The sequence below is a fragment of the Haliotis rufescens genome, unplaced genomic scaffold (assembly GCF_023055435.1).
Source record: "Haliotis rufescens isolate VD_foot unplaced genomic scaffold, xgHalRufe1.0.p SCAF_19, whole genome shotgun sequence".
Taxonomy (NCBI): Eukaryota; Metazoa; Mollusca; class Gastropoda; order Lepetellida; family Haliotidae; genus Haliotis; species Haliotis rufescens.
In genome coordinates, this window is record NW_025963879.1 from 23,544,580 (window position 1) to 23,568,078 (window position 23,499).

The 23,499-nt window shown below is 39.6% G+C and overlaps 1 protein-coding gene across 1 annotated transcript; it reads left to right on the plus strand.

The window, feature by feature from the left end:
• The first annotated feature begins 717 nt into the window (after positions 1–717).
• LOC124135349 (flavin-containing monooxygenase FMO GS-OX4-like) lies at positions 718–22,218 on the plus strand. The gene is made up of 5 exons (XM_046500637.2): positions 718–992; positions 2,652–2,790; positions 18,163–18,302; positions 18,690–18,867; positions 19,612–22,218. The coding sequence occupies exons 1-5, from the start codon at positions 793–795 to the stop codon at positions 20,260–20,262; spliced, it is 1,308 nt and encodes a 435-aa protein (XP_046356593.2). The 5' UTR covers positions 718–792; the 3' UTR covers positions 20,263–22,218.
• The last annotated feature ends 1,281 nt before the right edge of the window (positions 22,219–23,499 follow it).

Genomic DNA, 23,499 nt, shown 5'->3' on the forward strand with positions numbered 1-23,499 from the left:
TGGGCTGGTAGTCATGTCAAACATTCCTTTTAGTTGACCCTGTTCAAATTACTGACTCGTATCTCAGTACAGTTTTAGTCTGCATTTTCAGAAACTTTCTATAGATGGGGATAATAGTACTTATTACATTTGTATTATTAATATGCAAGGTGTGTTGTATGTGACTAGTAAAGCAAACAGTGGCTCTATTCATAGCAGATTTAACTGCAATTGTCACCAAATCCACTGCATAATCAGAAATATATTATGCCTATAAAATTCCTGACAAGAGGTCATCAATGGATTTTGATAGTTTACTTGCCCATGTAAAAGTGAACATTTTTCCAATTCCTCACTCTTGTAAAATATATTGAGGCAGGGAGCCAAGTGGCTCCTATTTAAAATACATCAGGAGCCATTTGTATCATATATAGGCCACAAGATGAAGGAAATTTAACCCGAGAAAAACCCCTATATGAATGTCATGAGATGCTTAATCTCCATTCTGATAGTCAAACTATTACCCCTGGTGTGAGTGTCACGCGTGGTGTATGGCCCATCTGCAGCTCACACTTGTCAAAAGAAGAAAGATGGTGGCAAGCCCTGAATAAGTACTTTGTCAACAATACAGTGGTATGGAATATTAGGCACTTTATCAGTTGGCACAAAGAGAATGAGTAGGTTGGCAGTTGGGATATTCGCCTGGGTGAGCTGGCAGGCTTTCTGCTAAGTTAGTCATCCATAACTATATATACCTGTGTTGGGAAACAAGCATGTTGTTACAAGCTGTCTCTATGTTGTAGGTAGTTCAATATGGTGATCCGTGTGGCAGTTATCGGTGCTGGTCCGGCAGGTCTGTGTGCCATGCGGCATCTACTGGCTCGATCTGATGTGTTCGAAGGAGTGTGTTTCGAGCAGTGCTCAAAGCTGGGGGGCATGTGGATCTACAGGGACAATGCCCTTGAGGATGAAAATGGAGTGCCCATGTTAGCTTGTGTGTACAAAAACCTCAAGTAAGTAAACAAAATGGCAGATGGGATATGGACACATGTACATGAGAGGTAACAAGTTGGCTCGTGGGAGATATCAAATTGACAGATGGTATATCAAACTGATACAATGTGGATATCAAGTTGATATAACTATGGTAGATGTCAATTTGATGTGTGGTGTATCAAGTTGACACCTGGTAGCTATCAAGGTGACACCTGGTAGATATCAAGTTGATATAACTATGGTAGATGTCAATTTGATGTGTTGTGTATCAAGTTGACACCTGGTAGCTATCAAAGTGACACCTGGTAGATATCAAGTTGATATAATTATGGTAGATGTCAATTTGATGTGTGGTTTATCAAGGTGACACCTGGTAGCTATCAAGGTGACACCTGGTAGATATCAAGTTGATATAATTATGGTAGATGTCAATTTGATGTGTGCTGTATCAAGCTGACACCTGGTAGATATCAAGTTGATATAATTATGGTAGATGTCAATTTGATGTGTTGTATATCAAGCTGATGCTTGGTAGATATCATGTTTGCAAAAAATGGTAGATATGAAGTTAACATTTGGTAGATATGAAGTTGACATCTGGTAGATATCAAGTTGACACCTGGTAGATATCAAATTGACACGTGGTAGATATCAAGTTGACACCTGGTAGATATATATTTGACACCTTATAGATATCAAGTTCACACCTTATAGATATCAATTTGACACCTGGTAGATATCAAGTTGACACCTGGTAGATATCAAGTTGACACTTGGGACACATGACCCAGTGACTGATCCAGTAAATGGGAACATGACCCCAGTGATTGATCCAGTAAATGGGAACATGGCCCAAGTGACTAATCTAGTAAATGGGAACATGACCCTAGTGACTGGTCCAGTAACTGGCATCTTCCCGAGGAAAGAGAGTTAACTGACTTTAAAAGACAGTTTCCACCCTTACCGAACTAGGCTGGAATTCCTGGGCTCGATCGTAGCGACACCAGTGGTTATTACGAGTTATGTCCCTTCTAAGGTGAGGTGAAATGGGGTTTAACGTCGCGTCCAAGATTATTGCACTTATATAGCGACATGCATGCACATGTATGTGTGTGTGCGGCTGCTTGTACTAGTCCGGACTGATGCCGATTTATAGTGCTAGGACACTGAGATACCATGCCGCATTTTAACATGAATACCCCACTCAGACACAGTATACTGACTCCGAGCCGACCAGTCCTTGTTTAAGCCCCTTAATGCCGAGCGCCAAACAGGGTAACAAAAAGTACCATCTTTTAACGTCTTTTGGTATGACGCGGCTGGGGATCAAACCCCGGACCTTCCGCTCTCCGGGCGGACGCTCTACTATTAGACCACATGTCCCTTCTAAGCCTCTCCTATGGACCAATCAGATTCCACCCCTCATATCACTTGGCCCCAGTGACTGATCCAGTAAATGGGAACATGGCCCCAGTGACTGATCCAGTAAATGGGAACATGGCCCCAGTGACTGATCCAGTAAATGGGAACATGACCCCAGTGACTGATCCAGTAAATGGGAACATGACCCCAGTGACTGATACAGTAAATGGGAGAGGAGTCAGTAATGGCTCTCTCTTTGGTTACTTTGTGGAATGGTTCAAACTGAGATGAAAACATTTTTTTTTGATTTCTAGAACAAATATCCCCAAGGAGATAATGGCATTTCCAGACTTTTCCTTCCCGGAGGGCCTGCCCTCCTTTGTTCCCCATGAGACGGTGCTGCAGTATATACAGGACTATGCCGAACACTTTAACATTGCAGGCAGGATAAAGGTAAGGTCAGATCAGTTGTTTTCTTGTGGATTTCGTGGCGAAAAAGACAATAGCACATTGTTATTAGGGTTTATTGGAGGTTAATTACTCAGAAGTGGCAGTATTTGATCTCCCCAAACATAATTTGATGTTCAAACGCGATTTGTATTGATATTCTTCATTTTTAGCTTTTACCATTAAATACTCGTGTGTGTGTGTGTGGGGGCGGCGGTCGGGTAGCCTAGTGGTTAAAGCGTTCGCTCATCACGCCGAACACCCGGGTTCGATTCCCGACATGGGTACAATGTGTGAAGCCCATTTCTGGTGTCCCCCGCCGTGAAATTGCTGGAATATTGCCAAAAGCGGCGTAAAACCATACTCACTCACTCACTCATGTGTGTGGGTACAGTCTAAACTACAAGATGGTTACTCTTACTGAACAAGAGCAGTGCATTAGATGTGAGGTAAATACAGCTTCAGGGCTGGCTTTTGTTGTTGGGAAAATGGTTGTATCTTGTTCAGGGGTCACTTTTGGCATGATTCTGTGATTTTGTCTCATTACATTCTCTGATCGTGCAAAGATTACAAAATTATTACAAAACTATTTTTGAAGTACATCATTCTGACAGAGACCATATACCGATATATGGTCTCTGATTCTGATCATTCTGGGCATGTGATACAGTAGCTGTCAGTGGTAAACAGTAGCTGTCAGTGGTAACCAGTAGCTGTCAGTGGTAAACAGTAGCACTCAGTGGTAAACAGAAGCTGTCAGTGGTAAACAGTAGCTGTCAGTGGTAAACAGTAGCACTCAGTGGTAAACAGTAGCTGTCAGTGGTAAACAGTAGCTGTCAGTGGTAAACAGTAGCTGTCAGTGGTAAACAGTAGCTGTCAGTGGTAAACAGAAGCTGTCAGTGGTAAACAGTAGCTGTCAGTGGTAAACAGTAGCTGTCAGTGATAAACAGTTGCACTCAGTGGTAAACAGTAGCTGTCAGTGGTAAACAGTAGCTGTCAGTGGTAAACAGCAGCTGTCAGTGGTAAACAGTAGCTTTCGGTGATAAACAGTAGCTGTCAGTGGTAAACAGCAGCTGTCGGTGATAAACAGTATCTGTCGGTGATGATAAACAGTAGCTGTCGGTGGTAAACAGAAGCTGTCAGTGGTAAACAGTAGCTGCCGGTGGTAAACAGAAGCTGTCAGTGATAAACAGTAGCTGTCAGTGGCAAACAGTAGCTGTCAGTGGCAAACAGCAGCTGTCAGTGGTAAACAGCAGCTGTCAGTGTTAAACAGTAGCTGTCAGTGGTAAACAGAAGCTGTCAGTGGTAAACAGTAGCTGTCGGTGGTAAACAGAAGCTGTCAGTGATAAACAGTAGCTGTCAGTGGTAAATATTGACTGACAATGGTAAATATTAATTGTCATTGGTAAACAGTAGCTGTCAGTGGTAAACTGTAGCTGTCGGTGATAAACAGTAGCTGTCAGTGGTAAACAGAAGCTGTCAGTGGTAAACAGAAGCTGTCAGTGGTAAATAGTAGCTGTCGGTGGTAAACAGAAGCTGTCAGTGATAAACAGTAACTGTCAGGGATAAACAGTAGCTGTCAGTGGTAAACAGAAGCTGTCAGTGAAAAACAGTAGCTGTCAGTGATAAACAGAAGCTGTCAGTGATAAACAGTAGCTGTCAGTGGTAAACAGCAGCTGTCAGTGATAAACAGTAGCTGTCAGTGGTTAATATTGACTGACAATGGTAAATATTAATTGTCATTGGTAAACAGTAGCTTACAGTGGTAAACAATAGCTGTTAGTGGTAAACAGTAGCTCTCAGTGGTAAACAGTAGCTGTCAGTGGTGAACATTAACTGAATGTGGCAAAGGTCAACTGACAGTGGTAAATATTAACTGACAATGGTAAATATTAACTGTCAGTGGTAGGAGTAGCTGTCAGTGGTAAATATTGACTGACAATGGTAAATATTAATTGTCATTGGTAAACAGTAGCTGTCAGTGGTAAATATTAACTGACAATGGTAAATATTAACTGTCAGTGGTAAACAGTAGCTGACAGTGGTAAAAAGTAGCTGTCAGTGGTAAACAGTAGCTGTCGGTGGTAAATATTAACTGACAAATTGTAAATATTAACTGTCAGTGGTTGGAGTAGCTAACAGTGGCAAACAGTAGCTGTCAGTGGTAAACAGTAGCTATCAGTGGTGAACATTAACTGACTGTGGTAAAAAATAACTGACAGTGGTAAATATTAACTGTCAGTGGTAAATATTAACTGACAGTAGTAAATATTAACTGTCAGTGGTAACATTAACTGACAATGGTAAATATTAACTGACAATGGTAAACATTACTGACAGTGGTGAATATTAACTGTCAGTGGTAACATTAACTGACAACGGTAAATATTAACTGACAATGATAAACATCAACTGACAATGGTAAATATTAATTGTCAGTGGTAACATTAACTGACAATGGTATATATTAACTGACAGTGGTAAGCATTAACTGACAGTGGTAAATATTAACTGTCAGTGGTAACATAAACTGACAATGGTAAATATTAACTGTCAGTAGTAACATTAACTGAGAATGGTAATTATTAACTGTCAGTGGTAAATATTAACTGACAATGGTAATTATTAACTGTCGGTGGTAACATAAACTGACAATGGTAAATATTAACTGTCAGTAGTAACATTAACTGACAATGGTAAACATTAAGTGACAATGGTAACATTAAGTGCCAATGGTAACATTAAGTGACAATGGTAAGTATTAACTGACAATGGTTAATATTAACTGACAATGGTTAATATTAACTGACAATGGTTAATATTAACTGATAATGGTAAACATTAGGTAACAGTGGTAAACATTAACTGGCAATGGTAAACATTAACTGACAATGGTTAATATTAACTGACAATGGTTAATATTAACTGACAATGGTAAACATTAACTGACAATGGTAAACGTTAACTGACAATGGTAAACATTAGCTAACAGTGGTAAACGTTAACTGACAATGGTAAACATTAGCTAACAGTGGTAGACGTTAACTGACAATGGTAAACATTAGCTAACAGTGGTAAACTTGAGCATCCAAAAGAACTCCAGATATTTGTTCAATGCTCATTGAATAAGACAGATTCAATGTAGTCTTTGCAGGTAGCAGTTCATTGACAATGAGAATACAAGCAGCATGAAAAGCTCACACAGGCCCCTGGATAACACATTACATGTATTTGCAAATTGTAACTGGACTAGCTAGTGAGAAAGTAGCATCTTGCATATAGTGAGGAAATATCATTGTGAAATAATTTTATGTTACTTTTGTCTACTTTTGGTTTTACAAGACTTGTTTATTATTATGGAAGCACTGCCAGACGTGATTGTGATTTTCGAGAATTGATTCAAGAGTGTGAAAATGTAGTACATATACATTATCATGTTTTGTTTTCATGTATATATATATATATATATATATATATATATCAGTAGCAGGAATTTGAAATGTTGTATACAAAATGCATCCTGATCATTGATATTTAAAGAGAAAGGATGACATAGATTGTCTTTGAAATGTTATTTCACAAAAATACAAAAGAGAAAACTGCAGAAATGATTGTAAAGTAGCGTTGATGGAAATGCCATTTATTCTGGCACAAAAGGGGATTTTCTCCCATATAGACTATTTTCCAGGGTATACCTTGCTGGTGCCCTCAAAAGAGAAGAGTAGACCACACCTAGTGGCCTATGGCTAGCTATGTGGTAAACTAGATTAACATGAACATAACACCACATCACAAGACCACAATATGATGAAAGGTGAGAACAGACATGCTTGTAAGTGTATTAACGGTGCTTCTCATAATGTCCACTTTAACATGAAGCTGGTTGTGGCAGGGTCTGCTGACTTTGTGGATGCAAATCCCAGATTCACCCTGATTAATCTTTGTTGTCAGTACCATACTCATGCCTGCTTGTTTCATCAAAGTGGTAAATGTCTACAATTTTACCTTATCCTGACTGATACTAAGTATCTTATCTCTTCTTCCCGAAAGGTAGTGGAAACGACCTGTGCTGTGTTTCCAGTGAACTGAAAACATCTCACCCAAACGCACCCACTCACACACAGGCGCAACAGAACTACGTGACCAACCTATCTGACTCATCACTCTCTTATTCTCGCGCCATTATTCTCAGTTAGCTGGGTGGGAATTTTTTTCTCACAATTCGAATCAACCTTTTTATTGCCCTCCCCGATTAGGTATTTGGTTTCGATTAACTTTTCGATGATTTTTGTTTCAAATTTTAGCAAAACAAAACAATTTCCTTTTTTGGCACTTTGAAAATCTGCCTGTTTTCATAATGAAAACATGTACTGTGTGTAGGCTACGTATCTCCGATCGTGATCCCCATCCCATTTGTCCTACTTGCTCTACACACCACTGTACGGCAGAACATAAATGGGAATTCTGCTCCCCCAGGATGATGAAGAATTTGCTGAATATATTCATGTTGTGGAGTGGAAGAAAATAGGAAGAGATCTTCATGATCTCCTTCATAGTCTGAGACCATCTCCAAGAAGCAGACAGTAGAGCGTCAGACTGCATCCTCCCCTTTCAGATGAAGAAGCAAGGGTTCAACATCAAAGATGATATTCAGATTGATCTTCCCTTGTCGCAGACTGCTCCTGTCGTCTCAGCTCACATTTCTTCCCTTGTCAGTAGGAGGCTTGACTCACTACTGAAGGGCGCCTCAAAGTCAAAAAAGGAATCTCCAGCTATCTTCTGACCCTGGCAAAACTTCAAACATGGGCGAAGAAAAGACAATTCATTGTCCTCTTCGAAGGCCTTCAGCTCCACGAAAACAAAGTCATTACCTTCACGAGGGGTCCCACAAAACCTTCCTCCTTTGGGAGTGAAGATGCTTGTGAGCAACCTACCACCACGCGCAGTGTCAGACCTTGTCAACATCTGACTTTGACACAGGCTCATCCTTTCACACAGACACAGACACAGACACAGACCTTTGTGCAGCCTCTAGCTTTCGTGCAATCTCCGACTTTTTGCAACAGTCTGCCTTCACACAGCCTTCAATGTTTTGCGCAGCCTCCCTTTTTTTGCCGGTCTCTGAACCTGTTTTTTCTTCAAACATTGACTTGGCCGCCAGTGTTGTGCAGTAGGTTCTTTTAGCCATGAAACAGCAGCAGCCTTTGGGCATACCCTTGGCTCAATCGCCAGATTACTCTAAAGCAATTTCCTGGCCGTCAGTCAGTCTTCCACAGCCCTTAACCGAAGTACTTCTTATCGCTTCCAAGAGGAGGACTTATTTGAACCTGACTATGAGTGAGTGAGTGAGTGAGTTTGGTTTTACGCCGCTTTTAGCAATATTCCAGCAACATTACAGCGGGGGACACCAGAAATGGGCTTCACACATTGTACCCTTGTCGGGAATCGAACCGCCCTGAACCTGGCTATGAAGAGGATTCACCTCACTCTTAAGAATATCCTTCTTTCAATGAAACTCACGAGGTGTTGGCATTGGTTGCTGATGGTGTACTTATTTCGTATCTCCAAAAAACATACAAGTTCAGAATGATCCACCTACCACAACTAAAACAAATGATAAAACAGGACAATTATCTGGCAAGCATCAATCTGCTGACCTTCACATCCCAGCCTCCAGGAAATATCTACATTTCCTGTACAAGAGTCAACATTACCAATGGACAGTCCTGCCCTTTGGAATTTTAACGCCCTGTGGTTATTTACACGGGTGACCAAACCATTTGTAGTCTTTCTGCACAAGGGGATCTGTTGTGCTTTCTATTTGGATGACAGGATTCAAGCTCATCAACAATTAGAGCTACTCAGACTCTACTGAATTTCACTCAGAAATTACTAACACAGTTAGGATGGTTAGTGGATTATCAGAAGTCCAATCTCCAACCATCCCAAGATCTCAATTTCTTAGGGATCAGGTTCCTGAAGGGGCAGAACCTTGTTCAAGTTCCAGAAGATCGTTGTCCACAGTAATATTCCAGCAGTAATTCACAAACAGATATAGGTCGACCAGTGGGAAGTGTCTACTCACTTCTGCCCAAGCTCTGACAGTATGGGGCAGACTTCCCCTGCATCCCACATATATTAATTCCACAAACCATTCTTAGATCAACACGAACTCAAACTTCTTCTTCCACAACACCTAAAGAAACATCTCCAATGGTGGGCAATCATGTCGATTGTTTGCAGAGGAACTTACTTGAACGTCCTGGAATACAATCAACATCTATTTGTAGAAGCCTCACTTCAAGGATGGGGCACCCACCTAGACTTGAATGTAGCATCAGGGCTGTGGCCCGCAGAAGAAAAGCTCCTCCACATCGACCCCCTAGAGTTCGAGGCAGTAATCTGGACAATATCTCATTTGTCACCACAGTTGAGAGACTTTGCCAGGTTCACGTGTGGATCTTATTACGGAAATCCTTACAAGACGAGGCTACTTGACCAGGGCAGCTAAGGCAGTCTCCTTAGCACTTCATAGCTCCACAAGGAAGCAGACAAGTGGAAGAGATTTGACCAGTTAGCGAGAACAAAAGTTTTCACAGCAGCAAAAGCTACTTCACCACTAGTGGCAGATTTCTTGTGTCATCTCTGGAGCACAAGAAACCTCATGGGTTCAGCCTTAAGAACGTATTTGGCAGCAATCAGCTCCATCTTACCTCTGACTTTACAGAGAAAAGGTCACTAAAGCCCTACTGAGATCCTACAAAGTTGAGGATCAACAGAAAACGTTTCGAGTCCCAGCTTGGGATTTAAATATAGTGCTGCAATATCTTACCAGTGATGTTTACAAACTACTAGAAGAAGCTGACTTCGAACATTTGACACAAAAGACATTGTTTCTCCTGGCACTACCTACAGCAGCCAGAATGTCAGAATACATGTGCTCGACTTAGGCCTTACCAGGTTTGACAGCGGTAAACATGCATCGGACCATCTTGGCTTGAGAAAAAACAGTTACCTGGACAACCAGATGTCATGTCCCAGTGCTTTCGGACATTCTAGGATCACAGGACATCAAAGACTTGTCCCTTTGCCCAGTTAGGGCATGTATCTTCAAAGGACAAGCTCTAGAAGAAGAAGAAGACTGTGAAGACTGTTCATCCTGTTAACAAGATATGCTTATTGAGAAGTTTCCAGAACAACTTTCTGTATGAGAGCAGTCATCCTTTGAGCTTACAGGGCAGCAAGTTAGGACCCACCTGAAGGGTCCATCCCATATGAAATCACTGCGATAGCCCAACTGCTCTATTCTAACTATTATGGAAGGATGCTTCTGGAGATCAGACTCTGTCTTTGTGAATCATTTCCTCAGAGACTTCACCACCGAAGAAGTCACGGACCATTGGTAGTAGCGCAGCAACTAACGGTGCCCACCAGAAGATACTGGAGGTTCTTTCTCCCACATATCACGCTGACTTTGTGACATCAGGTTGCTGTCCCATAACCACCAACTAAGAGTCCATGTTCTCCTGTATTACGATGTAATTCAGAACATGAGTGACAACGACTGTGCTAAGATTACGTTCTTCTCTTGACACTAAAGTTGTTTATAAAGCAAGCTAGAATGATATTCTATGTAGCAGGGCGTGGTGTCATTCCACAGATGACACCCTTACCTTGTCACCACACGAAGTTTCCACTATTTTTCAGGAATGAAAAGAGATATGCATATTAGTTTAAGTCAGGATAAGTAAAAATGACATTTTTTATCATATAAAAAAGTCATTTTTGAGTATCTTTCGGCTTTCCTCTGAAATCCAGCTGACCTGCCAATGTCATAAAAATCGAAAATGTTACTCCGATACAATACCTGTATGAAGATCTGAGGACGCTCCCATAGAAAGTTGTACATTCTAATAAGCCAATCGGTGTCAAGGCTTCGACATTTTCCATACAAATGAACCAAGCATCCATCAGCACAGATTTTTGTATCTCGAAAATGAAGTTAATCAGCCTGTTCTGATTGGAAAGGATAGAGGCCACACCATTATGTTGTTTGGATATTTTATGCACTATGTCGTTTCATGGCATCTATACCCAAAAGGGAGTACCATTGAAGGATTACTTGTTTTCTGTGTGGGTTTTCTTTTGTTAAAATCGAAGTTTCTGAATTTAGGTGTTAAAGAAATGGAGCAAATCAGTTTAGGTAGCATTTTCATTTAGATTAGGTGGTCAAAGACGCGACTTCTTATGGAGGTATTGTCAGATCTTCATGCCCAGAGGTATTGTGTCAAAATATAAGATCTAATTTAAATGAGATTGGCTGACATGCCTATGTATAATTGAAATAATGCTTAAGCAGTGTTAAACACACATGTGCAGTCAGTGTTTGACTTATTAGTGACATTAACCTTGATATGTTTACAAAATTCAGGGCTTAGCTTGAAATAGACTGTCACTTGTCTATATATACACATAGAAAAAAGTATTGCAACATCCCATATTTGTCATGGTACTTTATCCAATGTAATCAAGCATCAGTTTACAGCACCATCATTATAATTTAAACTTTATGGAGTAAATGAAAGGCAAAGATTATCTCAGAAAAGCTATTTTCTTATGTTCATGTGATGGGAAATACAAGGCAGAAAAATGACATGTAATCATGTGTTGACAAGCCATGCAGGATAACTTCATGAACTGTCACTGACTGTATGAAATGTTGAATTTGACACCAAATTCCTCCCATTCCTGCTTGGTCCAGTTGGTCAAGACTTTACGACTGATAATGTCCCAAACATGCTCCAGTTGGTCAAGACTTTACGACTGATAATGTCCCGAACATGCTCCAGTTGGTCAAGACTTTACGACTGATAATGTCCCAAACATGCTCCAGTTGGTCAAGACTTTACGACTGATAATGTCCCAAACATGCTCCAGTTGGTCAAGACTTTATGACTGATAATGTCCCAAACATGCTCCAGTTGGTCAAGACTTTATGACTGATAATGTCCCGAACATGCTCCAGTTGGTCAAGACTTTATGACTGATAATGTCCCGAACATGCTCCAGTTGGTCAAGACTTTACGACTGATAATGTCCTGAACATGCTCCAGTTGGTCAAGACTTTATGACTGATAATGTCCCGAACATGCTCCAGTTGGTCAAGACTTTATGACTGATAATGTCCCGAACATGCTCCAGTTGGTCAAGACTTTACGACTGATTAAGTCCTGAACATGCTCCAGTTGGTCAAGACTTTACGACTGATAATGTCCTGAACATGCTCCAGTTGGTCAAGACTTTACGACTGATAATGTCCTGAACATGCTCCAGTTGATTAAGACTTTATGACTGATAATGTCCCGAACATGCTCCAGTTGGTCAAGACTTTATGACTGATAATGTCCCGAACATGCTCCAGTTGGTCAAGACTTTATGACTGATAATGTCCCGAACATGCTCCAGTTGGTCAAGACTTTATGACTGATAATGTCCTGAACAAGCTCCAGTTAGACAAGACGTTACGACTGATAATGTCCCGAACATGCTCCAGTTGATTAAGACTTTATGACTGATAATGTCCCAAACATGCTCCAGTTGATTAAGACTTTATGACTGATAATGTCCCGAACATGCTCCAGTTGATTAAGACTGTATGACTGATAATGTCCTGAACATGCTCTAGTTGGTCAAGACTTTATGACTGATAATGTCCCGAACATGCTCCAGTTGATTAAGACTTGGAGTCCTGACAAGCCAGGGAAGCGTTGATATTACCTCCTGATGTAGGAATTAGATGACACTGCCGAGTGTTGTCGCCAGTGAAGACTGGCCTTCTTAAGAGAGGGTGGTGGTCAGAATGTGGTACAACCACCCTGTCTAAGATGTCTGTAAGGTGCCGTTGTTCATTTGGATTTTGTTTAAGAGAGGGTGGTGATCAAACTATGGTACAACCACCCTGTCTAAGATGTCTGTAAAGTGCCGTTGTTCACTTGGATTTTGTTTAAGAGAGGGTGGTGATCAAACTATGGTACAACCACCCTGTCTAAGATGTAAGGATTTTGTCTGACTGTGTCAGGCTCGAGTTTACAGTCACATGACATGCAACTCCATACCATCATTGAGCCTCGACTATATGGAACATGCTTTAAAATGTTTCTTGAACACATGCTTTGTTCCTGCTCTTCCATTGGTTGTAAAGAAAAGAAATTGACTTTGTCAGGTTTTTCTTTCCTTATATCTGGCTAATTTTGCACTGTTTTGTCAGACAGGAAACCATCAGTGCTTTGCAAACGATGCACCGTGATTCACCTTACAACGGTGCGCTAACTTTCAGCCGCTTGCTAGCGCAACAACCGCTGGCTGAGGTGGCTTCATTCTCAAACCAAAATGGCGGCTGAGTTTGACAACAGAACAAGAAATTCTTGACTGAATCAGCTGGGAAATTAGCAAAGGCAGCTAATGTGGCACCATCCTCAGTCTGCTCCACATCTACAAAGTAGTCATAAATGCATCTCTTCTGTTACATTCTTCATTAGGGCAAGACAACCAAGTGGTTGTTGCACCGCCATTTTGGAAGAGTGTGCAAGCGCTTCGAGCTGTCCCTGGGTGAGCAATTACTTTGCTTAATCTAAGCGATTCATGGCTTGCAACGCGCCCCAGAGAGACATTTAATACTGGCATTGCATTAATTTGCCGTCTTTCTTCTAGTGTGAGTTCCATTGTGAATTATCAACACAGAAATCAATTGCTTTTTTCAAGAGTAATTACAAATCTTGAAACTTGGTTTTTACCATGAGGGGAACATGTATTGCATGTGCTGTCGCCCTATAATCATGTTTCTTTGTTTGTTGTTTAACGCCACACTCAGCAATATTCCAGCTATATGATGGCGGTCTGTAAATAATCGAGTCTGGACCAGACAATCCAGTGATTGACATTATGAGCATCGATCTACGCATTTGGGACCGATGACATGCATCAACCAAGTCAGTGAGTCTGACCACCCTATCCCATTAGTCGCCTCTTACGACAAGCATAGTTGCCTTTTACGGCAAGCATGGGTTGCTGAAGACCTATTCTACCCGTATCTTCACGGGTCCCTATAATCATGACAGTTGCAAGCCCAAACATAATATATGCTCCGAAATAGTCAGAATTGTCCTTCAAAAAGAAATCATAAGGGAAAAATATCAAAGTGCAAATGAGGGCAACCAATATGGGTTTTGCGATACTCATTTCCATGTGTATATATCTTCCATTCTGGATAAATCTGAAGATCACTTGGTCAAAAACTACAGCAGCATACATAACCTTTTTAATCGCTTTATTCAGTTTGTGAAAGCAATGACCTTTTTATAAATATTTTTGTTTACCTTTTCCATAATATTTTACATTCCATTGTCATCCATAGAGTGTGCACGCATTAGATGTTACATTTAGCATAGTTATTATAGCGAGATGTGGTTTATTCTATAAAGACCAAGGCCAAATTAAAAGATAATTACAAAAATACATTATGGGCATGTTTGTGGCATGGACAGATCGAATGTCATAATTATAAAGGGTTTCTAAATAATACCTGTATATTAGACCAGCAGGCAGGGAAACTTGCATAATTACGATTTGAACATGTAGTACATTTTCTAATTTCATGTATCAAGTATTTCTTTTTGAATTATTAAAAATAATTTTTTGGGCTTTTTTTTCTATTAGATGTGTAAAGAATATATTTTGTTAATAATTACTGTTTGAGTGAATTGTTATTTTTCTTTCTAAGTCCAAGCAATATGTGTTCATTACTAAAATTAACTCTGGTGGTATAGTTTCCATGCCAATCTGAAAGTTTCATCCATATATATATATCAGCAGCATAGTGACAATTACATAATACATGAGTAATTGTTTCAGATGGTATGTTACATAATGAACAAACTGGCGATTAAACATATCCAATTTTAAATAAATAACAGTTAGTACTTAAAACATTAAGTATAACATTTAACTGAACCCATCTTAATTCAGTACTTTGTGTACACCTTTTTGCCATAAGGTAAAAGTTTATCCCTGTATACTGTTTCAAAACAATCTTCACATTTACTGTAACACTTTCGTTTTATGAATTCAGGGTTTAATAGGGCTTTATAAAATACATTGCCTCCCTTTTTATTGTTATTTTTTATATATTATTTGGCACCATAGGCCTTTGGCAAACTGTAACAATGTTTTTTATTTTTATTCTGTAAAAAACAGGCTATTGGTATTTTACTACTTGAAAGGTAAAATATTTTGTCTTCAAACAGTACTTTTGTTCTTATTCGTCAAAATTACATAATTTCCCTGTGTCATGAATGAAGTCATGTATACATGGTATACCCTTTTGGTGCCACTGTAGACATAAATAGACTTACCATCAACTTTGTTTTCATTATCATGCCAGACAGATTTGCTCATATCGTCAACAGATGGTTTAACATCATCACAACAATTCAAGTTTACTGACCACCATAACAAAACTTCCTTCCAAAAGTTATGATTAATGTTTGGAATAATATTTTGTTAATATAAGCAGTATCTGCCAGGTAAATTACATTTGCATTGACTACAGTTTCAAAAAAGAAAGCTGCCCATGTCAGTGTTCCCGCTGGCGTTCGAAACAGCCAGTCCACCAGGACTGGCAACTTTAAAATTTACCAGGCCCACCTAATCTTTGTCAGTCCCAACTTTCAACAAATAAATAAAAAAAAGAATAAATTGCCTGGTTTTTATTCTTTCAACATCATGTTCAATGCATTGACGTCATCTCTGAAGTTACTTAGCTAGATCTACATGTCATTCACGCAAAGTTCAGTCACAATTTTCTCTTTTGTTTTTGAGTATTTCGAGACTAAGTCACTACAAGTATATATACTCCTCAAAAGAAGTTAAGGATCACCTGATTCTTTCATATTACAATAGTTAATCTCTCATGCCATGACAGATTAACATTACCAATATGAAAGAATCGGGTGATCCTTAACTTCTTTTGAGTAGTATATTTAACCTCAAAGCAAAGCAAAATGTTATTTCCTTACACTAAAAATAGACAAGAGAGAAAATATTTCATATTTATAAGGTACTTTATTTGCCGGTCCACAGGGACTGGCAGTCACATGAATTACCGGTCCAAGCCTAATTTCACCGGTAAAAAAACTGGTAATTACTGGTAAACGGGAACTCTGCCATGTGGAATAATCATATATCAGTCTCTTAATCCTAATTCTAGTTGTAGAAAATATTTTGAGTGTTTTTCACCTTGTTCTAGCCATTTAGCTTTTGATCTAATAAAAGAGCCTTCAGTTCTTATTCTATGCAGATTTAGCTGTCTTTAGTTGTTCCATTAATTCTCCCTTCACTCTCTCTGTATTTGTTCTCCTAACTTATTTTCAAGCCGATTTAAGTCTTGTTCTATTCAGGATTCCAAAGGTACATTCTCTTTTTTACGTGTTGATGAGAATAATATTGACCTTCCCCTAATATTTAAAAATATCATTTCCCAAAGTAGTTGGTCATCAATACTCTCTCATTTTTAGCTATCTTGTCTTCATATTGATCAAGAGTATCATTAATTGTCTTTTTCACCCTTGCAACAAAGTGTTTAGCTTTCAAAAGTGAGTTATTAAATTTCCAAAAGCCTTTTCCCCTTTGTATATCTGATAGTGAAACAGCAAGAGATATGATAGAATTGTCAGAATTTATACTGGGGATTATATTGCTGTCTTCAACTTAATGTGGAACATTGTGCAAGATTAAAAAATAATCGAAATGAGCTGGCTTTAGTGGTGTGGGTTGTCGCCAGGTGAATCTCCTTGTAGATGGATATAATTCTCGCCATGGGTGTTAAGATCGGTTGTCTCCAAAGGTTCTTTCTTTGCTTTGGGGTTATTATTATGTTAATAATTACAAGAATTCCGTTTGATCAATTAGTAAATTCCAATCTCCACATGTAATGATTCTTTCTCCTGTTTATTCTTCAGTTAGTTCATTTATTTTTTAATACATTCTGGTTTGTCGGAATTTGGTCCATATAAGGTAATTATATAGAAACGGGCTCCGTACGTCCGTCACATTTCGTTTCCGGAGCATAATTCATAAACCGTTCAATATTTTTTCATCAAACTTTGCAGGTCTGTCAGGTACATATGCTGAACTGGTGCCTTTTGCTATTTAGAAATTTTAGAAATTTTTATTTTTTACGCTTCCATGGCAACAAGATGGACTTAGGTTCTGTGAGGGTAGGGTTCGTTTCCGGAGCATAACTCATAAACCGTTCAATATTTTTTCATCAAACTTTGCAGATCTGTCAGGTACATGCTGAACTGGTGCCTTTTGCTATTTAGAAATTTTCTAAATTTTTATTTTTTACGTTTCCATGGCAACAAGATGGACTGAGGTTCCAAACTCATCTTTTTTTTACAATTTCCGTGACAAGTTCCACCTCGGTTAAAAAAGGTTAGGGTTTGTTTAGATTTAATTATGTCATAAATTTCTGCAACTGGGGCGGGGGATATAACCATGTTAGTGGCAAACTCTTGTTATTATTATATTTTTCTTTTATTGTTTTTATAAAGACGTACCTGTAACATAATATGCGTTTCCGCCCAGGGTAGCAGAAAGCCCATCACGTACAGCACAACTTATCAGTACATCTTAGTTTTTTTTACAGAAAATAACATACTTCTCACTCACACATTCACTCTAGTAATACAAAAATAGTGCATATATAAAGTATGCATAAACTATTAAAGTTTATATATCATAATTATGATATTGCAGTGTAGGAAAGTACATGGTCTTAAACATTAAAGTCTTAAGTATAAAACTAAAATTAAAATGAAAGCTGCTCCTCATTTTTGAAAAGTTGATGATACAGCATCCAAGCACCATAGAATTTCTGTTGATTACCGGTCTTGAAAGCAATATCTTTTTCAATGTTGTATCATGAAAAAAGCTTCCTTTTTATAAACATGAAAATAAGGTTTTGTATTTTGGAATTTGCATCTATAAATATAGATACGAGTTAATTATTATATATATATTTTATCAATACTAACATCTAATGCCACAAAGTTACCTTCATCTTTATCTGTAATTGAATTAACTTGTTATTAAATACGCATTGACCTTGATGGGATATATAGGTCACTTATGTCTTGAGTTTTGTATGAACATGTTTTTTTGAGGGTATGTTCTTGGGAGTAACCCCTCACATTTGACTTTAGTGAAGCTATCTCAAACATGTTTCTTTACAAATTCAAAATGATTGATATTGCTTGAAAGGGTGAGATAATGCAGTAATTTGAAGAAACTGACAAGTATCTTTCTCATTCTCGCTGACAGTTTAAAACTCAAATTGAGCGGGTCAATCCAGTCAAGGGAGACAACTCTGAAGCAGTCCGATGGGAAGTGACCTACAGTGATGTAGTTCATAGAGAGAACCGGACAACGGAGTTGTTTGATGCTGTCATGGTCTGTATTGGGTAAGAAAGTTGTATTAGTATTTTCTTAAGCAGATATATTTCAGTGATCAATCTTTGCAACATTATTGGAAAAAACAATGCCATTGCCTTTTATCAGGTGTTATTATTGGTATCTTCACACGTCGTCTTCTGAAACCCCCAGATTGATGAAGTGGACATTTGTCATGCTTCTTCCCAAATATTGACACTGACATTTCTGATGTAAGTTTGATGAATTTCTTAAAGGCAACCAGATTGTATTATATACATGTAGTTTGTAGTGAGGATAACATTATTCATTAGAAAATACTGTAACGGTTTCTCGTGCCTTGAACAAAAGGTGACGAAGGGTTTGTTTCTGTTTTGGAAATACTTGCAAACACTTTTCTAGTTATCTGCTTTTTTCAGAAAATCAATGAATCCACGAATGCCAGACCAGCCTGGCCAGCACCGGTTCGAGGGACAGATCATGCACAGCTGTTGTTACCGGGAACCGGAGCCCTTCAGGAACCAGGCGGTTGTCTGTCTTGGTGCACAGATGTCGGGGCTGGATCTAGCTGTCGAGATCAGCAGTGTTGCAGACAAGGTTGGTCAATAGTAAATCAATGAGGGAGGGAATGAATGTTATAGCACGCTGAAATTGGCAACATTCCAGCTAAAGTTCGGGTCAGACAAGGTAGTTGTTGATCTCGTTAGCAATAAGCAACGTTGGGTACAAAGATCCACGCTCAGTACAAAGTGAGTGAGTGAGTGAGTTTGGTTTTACGCCGCTTTTAGCAATATTCCAGCAATATCACGGCAGGGGACACCAGAAATTGGCTTCACACATGTTGGGATTCGGCGTGACGAGCGAACGCTTTAACCACTAGGCTACCCGACCTCCCCCTCAGTCCAAAGACAAAGACATGACCTGGGTCTAATTATACTATTAAATTACACTTATATAGCGACGTGCATGTGTGGTTGCTTGTACTAGTCCGGACTAATGCTGGTTTGATAGTGCTAGCCGTCACCGAGATGCCATGCCACTGTTCAACATGGATAACCCACTCAGACACTCTTTACTTCACAATCTTTTAATGTCTTTTGGCCACTCTCCAGGCAGATGCTCTATACACTAGACCAGGAGGCAGTACTTATTGCATGGTTTCAACAGATATTCTGTATGTCATTGGAATTTCAGGTCATATATATTTTTGTCCTTTCTCAGTTTCTATGATCATTATGAAAAATGAATTACTTTTGAATTACACTGACTAGTCAAAGTGTGAAGTTTAAAGATCCATCTTTATACAATGACAGCATTGATGTTTTGATTTTAATCTTGTAGGTTTTCCTCAGCCATAACAAAGACAAACTGACAACCGTCCTTCCTGCTAATGTCATTGAAGTTCAAGGAATCAAGTCCTTCAATTCACACTCGGTTGTTTTCTTGGATGGTCTGGAACAGCCAGTGGATTCTGTCATCTTCTGTACAGGATATGAAAATAGCTACCCCTTTCTCACAGACAACTGCCATGTCAACCTGCAGTCGGGCAGTAGAGTTACCCCCCTTTACAAACACCTAATACACACTGAGTTCCCGTCCTTGGCCTTTGTAGGACTTTGTAAGATGGTGAGTCCCTTCCAGATCTTCCACCTACAGACTCTTGTAGTGCTGGCTGTGCTGGAGGGGAAGCTGACACTGCCTTCAAAGGAAGAAATGGATCAAGACACCGAAAAGGATTTTCGGGAGCACTTAGCCAGTGGTTTGCCTGTTCATGATGCACATAGTTTGGATGATCGCCAGTGGTCTTACAATGACAAGTTGGCTAAACTGGCAAACTGTCAACGTCTTCCAAGGGTGATTGAAAAGATCTGGAAGAAATATCAAGCTACGTATCATGAAAATACACTGACTTATAGAAACATGAACTTTACTAGAACCAGTGATGAGTCTTTTGATATGGTTTACCAAAATGACATCTCATCGAATCTTTGACAGTTTGCACTCTTCAGGAGAGGTGGTTTGGACTTTCCAGACTATCAAGATCATAATTATTTTTTTTAATGATAATGTTTTATATAAACAATATTTGGTGATGGAAGTCTTGTTTAAGTGTTCCAGACCAGAAACCTAACACTTATGTGACTGTTCACATCACCTTCCCCACCAATAAAACACTAACGTGACAGCCCTCCCCACCAGTAAAACACTAACGTGACTGCCCCCCCCACCAATAAAACACTAACGTGACTGCCCTCCCCACCAATAAAACACTAACGTGACTGCCCTCCCCACCAATAAAACACTAACGTGACAGCCCTCCCCACCAATAAAACACTAATGTGACTGCCTTCCCCACCAATAAAACACTAACGTGACTGCCCTCCCCACCAATAAAACACTAACGTGACTGCCCTCCCCACCAATAAAACACTAACGTGACAGCCCTCCCCACCAATAAAACACTAACTTGACTGCCCTCCCCACCAATAAAACACTAATGTGACTGTGCCTCCTACTCATCAAAAAATGATTTGTGCCCTCTCCACAAATGAAAAACCCTATTGAAACACTAATGTGATTGTGCTTTCCCCACCAATGAAAAACTACTGCGACCGCACCCTCCCGCACATCAGACACTGCCCTCCCACATGAAATATGCCCACATAACCAACAAGCAAAGGATAGTTGAAACATTTTGACTTGTGAGCAGAACCTCCTGCCCATGAGATTACAATCTCATTAAAATCAGATCTAAGTTCTCGCTGCCGCTAAACAAAGATCTGAGGACATCCCTTTGCAGGTCACATCAGAACGACCTTTTGCGAACTTTGACCGACCACTGAAATGAACAAGAAGTCGACATCACCCAATTAGAAAGCAGCTTTCTCGAGCTTAAAGGCACTCGTTTCAACCTGGCGACCTCCATTTCAGTCTATGCTTGAAAAATATGTTGACACAGTTCTCAATTAAGATTTTGATGACTTAACAAACGAACATTCCGGAATGTCTAATATATGTTAGAGATTGCATGGCAGTGCTTCCCATGTACTGTGCAACGTCTCCTCCGTTCAAATGTTTTTCCCACGGAAACGTGAGAGATAGACGATAGTTTTGACGGAATCAGTCGTTCTGGCCGAAACTGTCGTTCGGAATACCCTGTGTTAACGTTTTTGAGGTTGCATGATTAGATAACACATTCCAACTGTCACTTTCATGATCTGGTAAGCGATGCTTTGATTGGTCGGATGAAAGGTTGTTCTGATGTTGCCCGTAATGGGATGACCTCATATCTTTGTTTAGCGATAGCGAGAACTAAGATCCGATTTTAATGAGATTGCACATCATAAAGACACGCCCACTATGTGTGCAGCAGGAGAGGAGTCATTCTGTTGTCGATACTGAAAGTCTTTTAGACTGCAAGGAGTAGCCCTTGTCACCCACTTGGCAAGAGCCAGATGGAGTGGCCCATGTCACTAAACAGTGAACAAAACCTGTGAAGTGAAGATGGATCTTAATAGTACTTAACTTTTCTTTATTCATATATTTGGAAAACAATTTTCATATATCTGTATGTACACATGGAAAATTGTGAGGCACCATTCTTTGTCATATCCTGAACTTTGATGTTTCTGTTGAAAATATCTATTTACTGGTATGGCATTAATCTCATTTTGATAACTGGACAGTTGTAGTCGAAAGGACACTTCTAAAATTTCTGTCTCTTTCAAATTGCTGTACAGGTCTATTAAATGGGGTATCAACATTGCCACACACTTCAGTACTGACTTGCTGTGTGTGTATTAGTTCGCTGGAGTGAGAAGAAACATCAGACCTGAATTTGTTTGTTCACTCAGCCGGGTTAAAGCGACGATATTTAATCAGGAGCATGCAGACCTTTTCCGAAGTATGCACAAATCTTTATTCAAGAATAAAGTGTTTAAATGATCACCACAGATTTGTATTTATTCACGCTAGGGAATTCCCAGATTGTTCCTAGGGAATGTGGAAGTACTACCCGGGTACCCGACCCGACCCTACCTGCTTTAGGTGGTGTTTGTTCTTTAATGCCACACTTAGCAATATTGCATCTATATGATGGCGGTCTGTAAATAATCGAGTCTGAACAAGACCATCCAGTGATTGATATCATCAGCATCTATAAATGAGATACAATGACATGAACCAACCAAGTTGGAGAGCCTGACCACCCGATCCCGTTAGTCACCTCTTACGACGCTATGTACGGCAAGCATAGGTTGCTGAGGACCTGTTCTACCCTGGATCTTCACAGGTGACCTGCTGTTGGTCTCAGAGTGGAGCCCTGGCAAAAGTATTAAGATACAGATAAATCGATCTCAATCATCTGGTCATGCATACACTGAAGCTTTATCTTGATTCAGACATATAAAAGGAATGCGTGCATACTCAGAAAGTAATGCGAACATTGGCGACTTGCAGTGTAACCATGGATAGAGTACCTGAATTACACGTCCCAGCCCAACTGTCTGTGTTTCTCTCTTCTAGGACAATTTTGTGAAAAACATACGCTACCGAAAAAATGGCGTTTGTAAGAGTGACTGACCTCTCGTTCAATCAAACAGCAGTATATTGTGTGAAATTCACATTTATGAATTATTTCACAGCTGTAACCTGTGTACATAGTACAATATCGCTATGTAAAATTTGGATTTGTTCTAATTTAAAAATTTAATCTTCCTTTATCCCAATTAAACACCCTTTTGGGATTTTGTTTTTATTGATGTGCTTCTACACATCTCCATATTATACATTATTTTGACCGCAACTACTTCAGGTTCATATTCTCAAAAATTAAAGTCAGTAAGTTCTAATAGGAGCAATGAGCAGGATGAGTGAGTATGGTTTTATGCTGCTTTTAGCAATATTCCAGCAATATCACAGCGGGGGACACCAGAAATGGGCTTCACACATTGTACCCATGTGGTGAATTGAACTCAGGTCTTTGGCGTGATGAGTGAACGCTTAAACCACTAGGCTACCCCACCTCCTCCAAAGGGGCAATGACCTTTGATAGTTGATCCATAGCTAAGGCACACAAGTAGTCATTTGGTGATTGCTGAAATTGATCTGCTGATGTTTTTGGGGTTAAAGAATATTCAAACATCTCACGGAAAAATCCACACCTGATCAAGATTCACAGGTACCGGTAGTTGATTAAGATTGGAGGACATTGGCTTGAAAACCCTCCGA

Excerpts from the sequence above, each read along its gene's own strand:
- LOC124135349 (XM_046500637.2), top strand. The coding sequence starts at position 793 with ATGGTGATCCGTGTGGCAGTTATCGGTGCTGGTCCGGCAGGTCTGTGT. Across the intron at positions 2,791-18,162 it reads ACATTGCAGGCAGGATAAAG|TTTAAAACTCAAATTGAGCG; the intron begins GTAAGGTCAGAT and ends TCTCGCTGACAG. Across the intron at positions 18,868-19,611 it reads TCAGCAGTGTTGCAGACAAG|GTTTTCCTCAGCCATAACAA; the intron begins GTTGGTCAATAG and ends TTAATCTTGTAG.